Source organism: Falco biarmicus, chromosome 1, assembly GCF_023638135.1.
Source record: "Falco biarmicus isolate bFalBia1 chromosome 1, bFalBia1.pri, whole genome shotgun sequence".
Classification (NCBI taxonomy): Eukaryota; Metazoa; Chordata; class Aves; order Falconiformes; family Falconidae; genus Falco; species Falco biarmicus.
In genome coordinates this window covers 101220993-101235951 of record NC_079288.1, presented here as the reverse complement: position 1 = coordinate 101235951, position 14959 = coordinate 101220993, and the positions used below count along the sequence as shown (strand labels likewise).

Below are 14959 nucleotides of genomic sequence, written 5' to 3'. Positions count from 1 at the left end.
ACATCAACAGGGCCTAGGTGGGTATTTCAGACAGAAACAGTTTCCTAGACTGAAGTTAAAAACTGCAGAAAACTGCTTTGCAAATTCCATAAAGGCTGACTTGACTATAAAATCTGACATAAGGACGTGCCCATAAGGATGCACATTTTTCATTCTGTTTTAATTAACATGATGCTATCATGTCTCTTCAAAGACAGGCACTGTTGTCGCTGTGAGTTCCTTTGGGATCAAGCCTCTCCTTAGCATCACCATTGTCAGCGCATTTGGCTGGCCCACAGTTGGAGGACTTATGTTTCACTGTAATTTCTTCCAAAACATTCAGAAAAGGCTCTCACTCCCTCTTTCTCATTAGCTTGATGGAAAGAGCATGTCTTCAGGCAGCTCTTTAAAGTTCCAGTCAAATGGAACTACTGAAAGCTGTTCTTTCATAGGCAAGGTCAAAATTGTTCAAAATAGTAAAAAATTTTACAAGGCTTATGTCACTGGAAAAGAAGCACACATTATGCCCTTGTATTTTCAGTACACTTTAAAAGCCTTTGTTTCCACCATTTGCAGCCTCAGAGAGCTTGTGTTTTAGTGAATTGGCATCTCCATATCGTACAAACCTCCATCCTTTTAATTCCTCCAACTCCTCGTCCGCCATAGTAGGAAGCATCCACTGTGGGCCATTTCTTGGTAGGCAGGGGCTCTTGTTCTTCCTCCTGTACAAATAAATTCAAATAACATTTACTTTAAAAATACACCTCTTTCTTCCCTCTTACTAGGTGTGTATTTCACTAGAGCTCACAGACAGAAAGTTTTCCCATGTTAGGTGTGAAAGATGAGGTATTTAGGTTCCCCAAATGTTTACTGAATAGCAAACAAGATCTGGTCACATTTGGAAATATTTTTGACATTTTGCATGGGAAAAGCATTGGTGGCAACCGTTAGGAAAGTCCAAATGGTGAATCCAACTGTGTGTTCTACTGACAACTATTTGTTTGTCTCATCCTTTTCCTTTCCGCTAATAAAAATAAGCAAAACAGACACAAAGAAAAGGATTTGCAGTGACTGCTTCTACAGAAAATATAATGCCTTCACACAGCCAGATCATCAGCCCCACTCATTTGGATTCAGCAGACGGTGTTCAGCAGATCTGCAGATAAAGGTTACACAGCCGATCACAGTTTCCTAAGCCAACCTTTGTCAAACTCGCTCTTGGCTGCCTCAGCTCAATGAAGTGTGCCTTATCACGGACTTAACTGTCAGAGTACACTTGAGTACGCTCAAGCAACTGGCTAAATCAAGACCAAGGGGCAAAAATACTGAGGACACCAGGAGATCCTCTAGTGCATTATTGCCCACAAGAGGGAGAGAAATTCCCTTGTGAGGGTTCTTCAGTGTCTGGAATGCCAAAGCTGTGGGAAAATGCTGTTTAAGTTATACATTAATCTTTAGACTGTTATGCAAGAGCTACTCAGTCTTTCTGCTTTTGCTGCAGAATGGGAAAAATACTGTTCAATTATCCTGGGATAAAGCCCCTAAATATTTCTGTGGATTTGGGCTTAATTCATGCCACACTGAGATGACTGAGACAGAACAGAGACTTGGACTTTGGCCATCTTGCTCTCAGCTTAAGGCTTCCCACGGGCCAGTTCTTTCTTCTTCAGCAGCTAGGACAAAGAACTGGATTCATGGAACACAGGAAAGCACATAGGAGTGGTATCATGTAACCAGTGTGATGACTGGAGCACCATCATACCATACCTCTTTTGGAGCTGGTGGAGGTGGAGGGGGATCTTTGATGACCTGAAAGAGCCAAACATATAAAAGCATAAGGAATCACACTGGCAGCACCCAAAAGCCAACATAAAATTTTAAGAGCGAACTGTTTCCATCTGAGTCTCCCACATTTGCTTGCAAACTGGCAACCACTGCTGCCAAGTCCCTTGGGTATCGATTATCAAGGCCTTCTGGAAAATAACACCATCCATCTAATAGAAAATAACATCAATTGACTGGCAGACACTCTGGACAGACGTGTCTGCCACTTTGCTTCCTGACCGGATAAACTCAGTCATTCCACGTAATAGCCAGTGATGAAACCCTAAGGAGTTAATTGGCAAGCCTAGGAGGAAAAGCATCCCAAGGTCTATGTGAGGTCTTGCAACATATTGAGCCAAGATCCCTGCTTCCCTGTACCATGATGCTGGATAATTTCTGGCCCCATGACAAGTGTGAAACACCTTCTGGTAGCTCAGACCTCACCTCTACAGATGACTAGACCATTTCCACAAACGTCACATTTCAGATCCAGTAATTTATGTAGCTCCTTGACTGTTCAGTGTGGAGTACCTGCAAGCAGGAGTTACATTCACAAGGCTTCTTAAACTGTTTCTGGATAAGGCCTGCTCTTAGGATAATTCACCTATATTTAAACCTCTACCTACAGTTTCTTCCCAGTCTCTCTCTCACATATACATTGTAAACCTCAGTGAGTTCCCTGGTACTGGCAGGAATCCACTGAACAGTACAGGGAGGGGAAGAGGAAAGCAGCAACCCTCTTAAATGATTAAGATGAAAATGGAATGCACAGCCGTTCTTCCACAAGAAAAGCAGGTTTGTAAGCTAAAAAGAAGTACTTCAGTGATATCAAGTCATTTTATGTGCTTGAATATTGTACAGAAATACACCATGAATATAAAGGAGTCTGCTTCTGCTATGCCTTAGTATTATGCAACCATAACCAAAACTGTCCATGATGACAAAAACCTAAATCTCCTAACGCAGGATTAAAAACCTTAATTGAAATATGTCTTATTTTATTCACTCCGTGCTATTAATTATAGTACATTCATTTACCACTGCCTATAAATAAAATCACTGCACAGATGTATAGCATCATACGTACAAGAAACATTTTTCTTGACCTATAATCAAGATTTTTCCTTCTTGATTTATATTACTTGATTTACATGCAGTCATAGTGCCACCAGGATAGCTACTAGTTACTGCCTAAACAAGCTATGGACTTTTAGCACTGGATACAGGCATTCTATCAAATAAGAGAAATAAGTTATGGCACCCTTGGGAACAGTTTTCTACAGCACTTCTGGTTTAAGATACTGAACTGTTCATCAAGCAAGCTCAGAGTACTTCGAGTGGATTGGAAAGTAAACTATGGATTTTAACCAGAGATCCCTTTGCTGCTAAGATGTTGCAAAAACATCCCAGAAATTACTTTTCTTTAAATAGTTCTGAATACTTTTTCTTCCCACCCATCAAGAATTTTCAGAATACTTGACAGAAATGTGTTATTTAATTAGTAAAGCATTCTTGAGAGCCAAATTGGAATTACTGCCCTCACTTTACAGGAAACACAACAGAGGGGGATCATGGGACAGATTCTGAGAGATACTTGGATGCTAAGCCAGATTTTCTGAAGCATGAAGATACTTAATTCTCACTGAAAGCAATTACAAGACTGGAAACAGTAAAACAGTACTTTCCATATATTAAGGGTCACCTTATCTTATTTAATTCCCATTCTTATTTCCCTTTTTCCTGTCTCTAATGGTTACCTCAAAAAAAATCTATTTTGCTGCCAAGACTGCAAATTATATGGAGGGAAAGTCCTAGATAGGTTGCGGATTTATATAAATACATACTAAACGGTATTATCACTCCACTTTTTATAGTTCTTTATATACAATTCTTCAGTCTTGCAATCTCACCCAAGCAAAGACAGCTTTGCATAGGAAAACTTCTCTGTGATGCACGCTGAAGTTCACTTGGGCCCTATGCCTGTTGGTGTTTATGGAATCAAAATTTCTACCCCACTATATCAAGAAAAATTCTGTTGACCTTACCGGGCTTCAAAAATCACGAGTCAATGGCAGTTTTTGACTCGCTGAGCAAAGGATCTATTCCTGTGCCAGCTGCTAAACTCCCTGAAGTTAGAGGGCAAACTTGATGTGAAGCTAACCAATACATTAATTAGCTGCTACTTCTAATAGCTTCAGAAAATGAAACTTGTGTTAAACGTGACAGTGGTGTGAGAAAATAATCTGCTTTGAGTAGCAGACACTCACCCCTGCTGACAGAAGTGGAATGTAAATGCCTGCATCCTTATGTTTCCACAGGCTCCTCACACACTCACACTCTTTCTCTCTCTCACACACACACACACGTGCGCACACAAAGATTATTTTCAGTCCTGTGTGATATTTCAAGTGAAATCAGCAGAAAGCCATTTTTTAAAAAGATAAATCCGAGGAACCCATGCGGCTTTGGCAGAAAACAACGCAAATCTAACATGAAACTACACGTGCTGAAGATCACAACATTGCAAATTAACTTTTCCTGAACTTAATTCAGATTGTTTAAATACAGAAGACTGTGAATAATGCTGCTGTCTTATTAACTCCACATAGCAATGGATTACTTCCTAATTTTGTTTTGTTTTGTTTTATTATCATCATCACAAGGCAAGGCTGCATCTCATTTATTTAGTCGCAAAGAATGAAGACTTAAGTTTGGAGGAGAGCCGATTTCTTAAAAAAAAAAAAGAAAGAAAAAAAGTTAGTTGCTTCAGGCAACAGTCCCTTTGATCTGCTCATTAACACTTTTCAAATGTTCGCGTGATGTGGGCATTAGGAAATGTCAGCACCAGAGCCTGAAGCCAGCTTGATGCGATCATATGTTCTGATATTGAGGGAAGAGTGAAAGAACTGTCAACAGTGAACTGCCTTTAAAAAAAAGGGGGAGGGGGGGAAGAAAAAGGAGTCCCCCTACCACAACCTGTAAGTGTACGTGGACCTCATAGCAAGGAATGATGTCAAGACTGAGTCCTAGCAAGGATGGAGCGGAGTGCCTGAACCACCAGAAGATCACCACTCTGCCTGCAGGCAGTAGGGATTACATGCTTGTGTGGCTCTGGATGCTCATTGTCTTCTGTCCACAACACCTTTTGCCTCTCTTTCTTCCATTTGATTCTGAAGCATGGGATGCCATGTGGTATCCCACATATGGCAGATGTGGCCATAACAGGTAATATGAGCACCTCAGATGCAGGAGAGAGGGAGAAGAACGGAGGCACAGTACAATGATCTGAAGAAACCAGCATCAAAACAAAAAACCAAAGGAAGAGTCACTATTTGGCAATAGGTTCATTGCAACAGTATGTGGTTTTGGAACTCAGTATTGTTGTAGCAATGAGTCCTAAAATGACATTAAGAAACAAATAACATCCATGAGAAGTGGGAGGAAACAACAGAGGGCACTAATATTTAAAGTGCCATGGTTTTGTTGCTCCCATAGAAGTCAGGCTGCTTCTTAGTAATAACTTACCAATCTACAGCTCAAGACTTCCCTAGAAATAGCCAATTACTCCTGCACCAAACACTACATCCAGAAAAGATGTACAGGTTAAGGTACTATCCCTGAAACATCAGGGAGCAACAGACTTAAGGACAATGTGAATCAGAACCAAGGGATATTTTCTCACAGCTCAGTGCAGCTCTTTGTGCAGATACAGCTCCACATAGTTTAGCCCAGACAGAAACCTGCCTTAATGCCACGGTGCATCTTTGGCATCCAAGGTAGTGTCTTTGCTCTGCAATTCATTATAAAGGGCATCTGTTCTAGTTAGTCAGATCCTAGCTTAGGTATCCCTCCACAGCTCTGCATGATGTGCTGAAGCATAACTGTAATGTAAACGGAATTCCTTTCACTTATAATGGGAATAGGCTGGTGCAGCTAATATTTTAATGTATTATATTAGCATAGATATCAAAAAGGCTGGAAATTAATACTATAGAACTACACATTTGGCCTTTTATTAATGTAGAACCTTGATATTAAAAAAAAAAAAAAAAGAACCAAAACAGAAAGCACCTTACTGTTTGTCACTACGAGCCATCACTGGAAAGAGAATTCCTGCTGTCAGTGGACCGAGATATGGCAATCACTTTACCACAATGAAAGGAAAATGCATAGCATGTGAAATTTTACTATACCATGGGAACTGACCACTGATGAGCACTGACTTTGGAACACTGACCAGCATGAAGGGTATTTTGATTTTTTTTCACTAGGTTGTACATATGTAAACCTGATGCCCGAAAAAAAAGCATCTGCTTGGAAAATTATTTAAACTGCATGCACAACTGAATATGATGTGATCAATTGCACTTCCAACTGCAAAAGACTGGGCTAACATAAATTACAGATGCACGGATTATGTTCTGACAGTCATATTCAGCTAGTGACAAAAACCAAAGTTTTAGTGAGGTAACTCATTCTGAGAGCTCCAACAAACTAAAGGAACATTAGGTTTCCTGGTATCAGTCAACTGAAAAGGAAGTGTGTTTGTCTTAGGGAAACAAAAAAAAACAAACAAAAAAAACTTGAGAAGTTATGAAAAGGACAAAAGAAAAGTAGCTGCTTTCATTAAAGCAGCTCTTGAGAAGGGATATGATCCCTCTCAACAACTATGAGCAAGTAGCGGAACAACTCACTCCAAAGTATATCTGTAATTGGCTGACAGGAGACACTGAAAAAAACCTTACTTGGCTTCACTTAAGGATTTAAATTGTATTTTACATGCAAATTTTTAAAATAACTAGACTTTGAAACACATAATGTTCACTCCTCTACTAGCCTAAGTCTGCTGCAATATTATTTCCTCATGTCCTCCATCTCCCTCTGGCCCTGCCCCAGATGGCAGATCTACATGAAATGCGTTGCTGTAGCCTCCTTCTACAGACAGAAAGACTACAAACTAAGCAGTGTGAAGATGATCTACAAATCAAGGTTAGCCAATTATTTTGAAATAAGAAAATAGGAAGCTTTCTTCTTACTGATTTCAAATTTTCCTTTTCCACAGGAAAGCTTACAATATAAAATGAAGAAAAACAACTAACAGACAATCTCCCTAGATTTCCAATGGGACTGTATTGTGGAGTATGAGACAGAAGAGAGTCTTTTTATTAGAGAAGAGCTGGTCATTCTTGCCTCAGAAACTCCGTACCATGACGATGGGGGCTGAGGACTTGTTGCCCTAGGATAGCCTGGGGCCTGACAGACTACACCAAAGCTTTTGGTTATGTGAGCTTCAGCATGGTCAGGCAAGGCCAGCTCCTCTGCTGCCCCAGGTTCCACAAGCCCAAGACTAGGCACGCAATACAGTAACAGCCTGGAAGCAGTATCTACTTCCCAAGTCCTCAGCACTGTCACTGAACTGGATGAATAATAAACTTCAGCAATTTAAAAACCCCAACACAAGGAGATGGAAGGAGTTAGTGGAACAGCATTGCTGACCGCTGCTAGTAGGATAAAGAGCGCACTCAGATGAAAAGAGATGCAACATGTGCAAGGGATTATTAAGATGATATGGGATTTCCAACTCGAGAGCCCGTAATGGACTACAAATACCAATTCTAGTTATAGTACTTTTAAAATGATCCTTGATTTCAGGGTAACATCTGCATATCATTATGGCCAACAACTTTCAAATAGTAGAGAAGAGGCTTTTATCAAAGATTTCACAGAAATACAACACATGCTCACTCAGTAGAAAGCCAGTGAGCAGCACACTGATGCTGGTTCATGTGTGTATGGGTCTCAGAAAGCCAGAAGCTCTTTTAAAGAGTGCAGTCCACAGTGTTGAAGCTGGTCTCTTCTTCCATTTATTGCATATCACTAATGAAAGAAAACTCCCCCAACAGATGGCTTATGTCACATGTAGCTCTCCTGTTACTTAACCTATTTCCTACAGTATCTGTGTTTCCCAACACAATGAGTTACAATCGTGAGTCACATCCAGTGACTTTTTCTTCCAGCCTTTACTCACCACTTTGCAGCAGAGGGGCCAAAACCACCAGAGCAGACCAAGTGCCACCAACAGTAACAGCACAAGAACAGCAATAAGCGCTGCCACTCCACTAGACTGCAAGGAAAGCAGAAAGACAGTGTAAGTGGATGCTGCAAGTAACTGCTGCCTGGTTCTCCCGCTCACCCCAAAACAGCTTCCTACTGACCAATTCAAATCCCAAACAAATCGTTCCCACTCGTCAGTTCCTATTACTGTCGACAGAGGATCAAGAAGGGTGTCTTAGCCAAATTCATATGTAGCACAAGTTCAGTGACACCATAAGCCTCCTCAGTTCCATGAGTTATGTAGAAGGTAAGCTAGGATGCTTCAACAGAAGCTCTGTATCACAATGAATGATGTATCAACACTAAAAAGAGGGAGGAGATGGTAAGATGCTATTTGTGTTTCTCCTTCCCTAAATATTCTGGGGTCTGCAGGTCTCAGGTTTTCTAAGGGACTGAACACAGCATGCTGAACACAGCAGTATTGATGGACATACTAAACTGAAAATTACAAAACTTTGAAAACTACTTTTTTTTTCTGTCTACCAGTAAAACCTCAGTTTATTAAGTTATTCAGTCATGGGTAACAGGCCCAACTTGCCCCAGTGCAAGCCAGGATTATTTCTGCTGAAGACAGTGCATTTATTTTGATGTAAACCTGGTATCTTTGAGATAAGAATGAGGCTCAACTTGAAGAAAATAACAGGTATGTTGACTGCTAAGAAATGAGCTGTTAGATGCAAATGGGGAAAGTCTCCCTCTAAGCCTGTGGATGAGGGCTGCCCTTCTCCTCCTGTGAGGACACAGGTAGGTGGGTGGAATTTTAAGGAATCTCTACTAACAATACATAAATAGGGCTTTTACACTTATCACCCACACATCTGGGGCATTTGCGCATATACAGACTATAGCACACTAAATCCCTGTTGTAGTGCTATTTGAACCTGAAACCACCATCCTACGAAATTCTGATCTAGTGTTACTGCCTCCAGAAATACTGCTTCTAACAAAGATATGGGCAGCCTCCTGCCACCTCAAACCCACATCCTGCAGGTGCTTTTTATTTTTACATTTGGTGTTCTCTACTGCTGTGTTGGTTTAGAACACCAGTGAGAAAAATGCAAGTGACCTTATGAAAATAGAAGGTATTCAGGCTTCAGCCAGGGAAAAAGGAAAGGAGGGACACCCAGGGAACCACTAAGACTAAAGTAGAGTGTAAGGAGTTCTGTCAAAGTGAGAAAAGTTGTACTGGAGGTACACCATTGCAAATGGAAGGTGAGACAGAGCTTTATTCCAAGTACACATAGGTACAGTGAGGCATTCGCATTTACAAGAAACAGGCAAGATGCATGCCTTGATGCCCAGATGCAATGGGTTGGGTTTTTTTTGTTTTCACTGCAACAATGTGTGTTTGCTAGGGGAGGCTGTAACTTGTAACTCCAACCAACTAGCCATCAGCTGCTCAGCTATCAGAATTAGTGGAACAATTCTAGCAGTGACCCATTTCTTGCAGTTGCCCATCTGCTACTATGGAAACAGCAGCTCTCCTTGTATGAAGCAGTCTTTGCTGCAACATGTATGAAAGGGGGAAAAAAAAAGCGGGGGGGCAGGGGAGATGATCAGTAGTATGACAGTTCTTTCTGTCAGTGCACATCTGTACTCATGCTGTCTTCTGTTAGTGAAAATTTCTGACCACAGAGAAGCACTGTTAAGTGTACAGCAGAGGGAAGACAGCCATACCCGGCAATTTGGTGTGATTTGCTTTGCACTGATGCTTTGGTTTTACCTGTATGTGCAATCTTAGCAATTTTTAAGGGGGCATGGGGACAAACTTAACATGCGCGTTCTCTGAAAGCACTAAGATAAAAGAGAAAAGCAGTCTACTGTTAGTCTCCAGCATCCTCCTGTGACTGTACTGTCCTTACATTATCAGGCTGAGAGGCTGTTTCAGTGTGCTTTAGTGTAAGACTGAAATGCTTCCACATGATAAGGAGGCCCTTACACAGAGAAACACGATTTGGGTAGTGTTTCTTCAGCTCTTAAATTCATTCAGGTTTTCTTCCTGAAACTGAAGAGCTGAACTGAGATGACTCTGATGTCCACAGTTACCCAAGTATTTAATTTTGAAACTAATAGAATAAAAATGTATTTTTTTCTCTTTTAGGTTAATTACCTACAAGCGATAAAAATACTGTTGGAAAAATACATGCTGATGAGCAGAAGGTACTGTTCTGTATGCTTCTATGCCTGACAGGAAAGCTGCGCTGAAGTCACACTTTAAATGAGACAAATTTGCAGAAACATGGTATCCATGCACAGCATGTTTTCAAAAACTCCATCCCTACATAGTCGTCTTGTGTCTAACTGCAAAAATTTTAATTGTCCTGTCTATATAATACAGAAGACAGAAGAAAATAATGGAGAGCAGAAATGAGATTAGACATTTTATATATTAAGTTAGAAAAGTCACTGGCTGCATAAGTATGTGGTTTATTCTAGAGGTTGTTTTTAACTCTTCTCTATAAGCCTATGATAAAAACATAGCAGGATGTTCATACTATCTTAATCCTAGGCTTAACTTATGTACTCCAGCCCGTGCTTCGACAAAGACTCTCTCCCCCCTAATTAACAGAGTTGAGAGCCTACACTCCTTATTCAGGCACCAACATCAGGTAACTAGTTATGTCACGTTAGTATCCTCCTGTAGAATTATGACCACCTTCCACACCCTGGCTGAAGTCCTATGGTTCTGCCTACTCAGCTTCAGCCTGCTCCCACTGATCCTACTCAGCAGAGCTGTGCTGGAATGGGATCCCAGGTGACTGTGTCACACATAGACACATTATAGTGAGCAAGTCTCTGGGTGGCATGGAAGCTTCCCAATATTTTGAAAGCCACAACTGCACACTGTGCTGAAGTAATTTGTTGTAATGTATTTAACAGAATACAATTCACAAGCTATAGAATAACATAAACCCCACACAGACAAGGAACGCACTGCCACTGGTTGGATCTCAGGGGAGAGCTGCCTGAGGTAGCGTGGGAGAGGAGCAGAATTCCGGGGCTTGCCCTCTACATACAGTTCTGCATGTAGTCTATACCAGCAGCTCCTGAAGCAGCTAGCAACACAGACGCAGCATGAATGAAAGGAGAAACCCCGATAACAGAGCCTATGTCAGAAAGCAAAGATAAATCTCCAAGCCTGCCACACAAGTGATGGCTTTCATGTGTTATTAGGAAGTCTCAGATGATACATGCAGCAGTACTTCACTTATGTGGAGTACTGGGAAAAAAAAAAATCTTCCTAAAATAAAGCTGTTTGCCATCTTAATGGGAAGAATTAAGGGAATTGTCTTATATAACTGCAGAAAAAAACGTCTGCAGCCCCACACACACACTTTATCAGGGAATTTAAAACAGCTGAAAATTCTTTTGTTGACTGTAGTGGTGCTACAAAACAGATTTTAAGCGTGTCTCAAAATACAGAGAAAGGGACTTAGGACATATAGACATATGTATGTATGCACTGCCTATTAAGGAATCATGTATCATTAAATTATGTATATTCTGTATGCATCTACACTGGTGTATTTTTTAGTTAGGAGGATTGTGCATTCTAAACGCCTAATGGAACTTGCCACGTGTTGAGGTTCTCCACACTGAAAGGTGATGCAATGGTAAAACCAAAAGAGAAACTGGATTTCAGGATTTTACATTGAATTATGTGAGCCATTTACTTACACACTCTGAAGCGGTGATTGTTAGTGAGCTGGACATGAAAGACTGCCCTTCATTCAAACTCACCAAAACCTCCAGAGTTCTGGAAAGAAAGAGAAAAAAACCCCTAAAATCAGCAGATGTAAAACAGTCAATAAAAGCATATACATGCTACAGAGGAGCTTGTACATACACGCTGTTAAACAGAGGAAAAGTTCCAAGAGAGGAAGATGGAAGTTGGAGCCTCTGAGCAGCACCAGACACCACAAGTGATTTCAAGGAAATCACAAAACTAACGTTATTACTTTGTATTATCATTTCTAGAAACCTCTGATGACTTTCAAGTGATGAAGATACTTGGCTGCTACAGGGTTGGACCTTGCAGCTTTCAGAAAGCAATTTCTGGTCATTTCAGACTGAGCTTTCTTCTCCTCAATTTATGTTCCTTCAAATAAACAATACAGTCTCCTGTGGATACTGTGTTGATTACTCTTCGGAAATAATTTACATCTTCTTGATAGAGAGCTAAGTAGAGAATATCCCTTCTCTGTTCCTTGTAGCATAAAATACTCCAAAAAGTTTTACATAAAATAAACTGAAGTTCAACTGTAAAAATAACATTGTTTTGTCTGTTCCATAAACATCTCTTTAGTCATATGCAGACATTATGGATAAAAATGTCGGATAATTATAAATGGTCAAGACTTTCTATAAATAGTACATAAACACTGCATACAAATAGTATGTGGTTTACATTTTACAAATTAACCCTAGAAGAAAACAACACATGGTGAATGTTAAACATCAGAAGACTCTTCAGCTTCTCTGGCTTGGATTCCCAAGATTCAGACAGTTTATATTATGCATAGATGTAATTAAATAAAAATATAGATATCCATGAACTAAAATGAGTAATCACTTCTACTGTTCTTATATGTCATGAATTTTTATTCTGGCACAAATGCTTTAGTCAATATGGAGTTCAAAGCTATTTTAACTAATTTGGCTAATTTCTTTTCCAGTTTTCCAGTTAGTAAAAATGAAGGAAGTTGCTTCTGCTAAACTCATTTTTAAATGATCTGTGTTATGAATAATTGATCTAAACAGAAAGAATAACTCTAAATTTACTTCTAATTATTACTGGAATAAGTGAATCAGAACAGATAGAAATAAAAAATTAATTCAATTCCCTTTCAATGCACTAAATAAAGCAAACTATAACAAAACTTTTGTTAGTGATGAACTTTTTAAATGTGATTTTTTTAAAAAATTTTCAAAGTTTTGCTTTGCCACTTTACTGAGAAATACTGTGGGAAATTTCAGCACTACGATTCTGCTCAAGTTTGACTAGAAAAGCAATCCTATGAACTGCAGTGCAAAAGGATATCATGCCATGCCTTTTCTTGATCAGAGATGGACTGAAGTACATGCTGTGTTGCTGAAACACAGCCCAAATCCTGACAAATGTCCCTGAAGAAGTTTGCATGTTTAAACTCTTAAACCTTTGGGGGATTTCTGCATTATAAATGCATCACATCAAGCATTTTTCTGTCTAAGTCACCTACAGCCCAGTTATATTAACATGACTCTTTCTGGTGTCCTGTGGCTGCATCCTTTTGCACCCTGGTCATACCACTGCATTAACTACGACTGCACAGGTGTAACTGAATCACAGAATCCTAGAATACCTTAAGTGGAAGGGAGTAACTGAATTCTGTCCATAAATACCAAAGAATCCATAGCGCACAGAAGTATTTTTGGATGGCAACTTCTCAGTGAAGCACAAATTCAAAAAGGAAAGGTTAATCTCTTAAATGTTTCATTTTTCCCCATTAGCCTCATCTTTTTAAAGCACAACTTGGAGAAACACACCACAGGCTCTGCACAAAGTTTTGAACTTGGGTTACACCCAAGAATGGGCATTCACTGCAGTCATGTTTCCTGAACAAGACCTATTCAGCCCTTCTACTTTTTCTGAACTTGTCTAAATAGTGGGGGGTGCCTTTCTGCTGATCGGTGCCATAATTTGGAGTGTATTGCTTGGTTCAAAGCCTGCTAGCGTGGCAAAAAGCCTTCTAATTGCTCTAAATCCAGATATAGTACACTGAATAATTTTGATTTTTAAATTAACCTATCATGATCTTCAAGAGCCTAGATTTCTGATCATATTTTAACTGTGTCTAAATACATTGTAGGTTTTCCTCAGCTCTTTTATCTTTGGTTTGAACCATATCTATAGTCTCTTGTTGGGCAAAACTCCCACTGAGATAAAACACAATTCTGCCTATGCACGAGTGAAGAATTGCTGGATTTGGCCAGTAACACTACGCCTGACTATGGCTGCTGCTAGCTACTAGGGTCAAATTTCCAAAATGCTTTCAGATGCTTGCTTTTTCCCCATTTCATTTATTTATTTATTTATTTAAAACAAACCTAAGTCCTTGATTTCCTATGGGATTTTTTCTGCTATCCCCTTACTAATTAAACCCCTTTGCTGTCTGGCAATATCATCCTTCCTCCTGACCCATGTGTGTTCTTGTCAGTCAGGAATATTTCCTAACGTCATTTCACAATGTTTTTTATACTCTGGCAGTTTGTTGATTTGCACGACGTATTACTACCAGTCCCAAGCCTACACGGTTGAAAAGGAAGATGCATTGGTGGCTGGCTACCACTGCCAGCATTAGCAAGCACTATCTGACACGTCATATGCTCAGGCTCACATGTTTTTCAGCTGAGCGACTGGGAAACAAAAACCATTTGAAATACAAAGGAGAGGTAAAGTACTGCTGAGGCACATTCTCACCATGCTAGCAGTACCTCTAACTGCTACTCATGTTTAATTTCACTCTCCTGTATAAGAAACCCAACACACAAAAACTGCTAAGTTCACTAGAATTATAAATTATTTCATACAGATCTTCATAAAAGTAGACTTCCACATACCCCTTAGAACTTCAGGAAATAAATTACTTCTTTGCAATAACACTTTCTATACTCACAGCGTCCAGGCTGTCCCCCACACCCTGACAGATTTGTCAGCAAGCATCTAGGTGTGCATCAGGGCTTATCCTGAAGGTGGACGTATTGAAGCTTGAAGCAAAAAACACCTTCTTTTCTTCTAGCTTCCTTGTGTCGTGCAGCAAACTGCATGTTCCTGCTGCAATACATATTCTTATCTTGAATTTTTATGGACAGTTCTCTCTTGCCTTTGTATGGAACACTTGGCATTTAGTCTTTTCTAGGAGTGTTCTGCAGCTACCACACTTAGCTATTTGCCACTGCGAGCTTGACACGTCTTGGCTGAAATATGCAAGGTTTGTCTAATTTAGCTATTAAGAAACTATGATATTTTTTAGATGATCTTTGCTACCAAACGGACTCAAAG

At 39.9% G+C, this 14959-nt stretch overlaps 1 protein-coding gene across 1 annotated transcript in view; it reads right to left on the bottom strand.

The window, feature by feature from the left end:
• The window catches only part of ANTXR2 (ANTXR cell adhesion molecule 2), a 120126-nt gene that overhangs the window by 51683 nt on the left and 53484 nt on the right, over positions 1–14959 (bottom strand). Inside the window, exons 11-14 of the mRNA XM_056352787.1 lie at positions 11596–11674; positions 7832–7927; positions 1747–1788; positions 606–701 (exon numbers count right to left, since the gene is read on the bottom strand). Coding sequence (XP_056208762.1) covers positions 606–701; positions 1747–1788; positions 7832–7927; positions 11596–11674 — 313 coding nt within the window. The remainder of the gene's footprint in view (positions 1–605; positions 702–1746; positions 1789–7831; positions 7928–11595; positions 11675–14959) is intronic.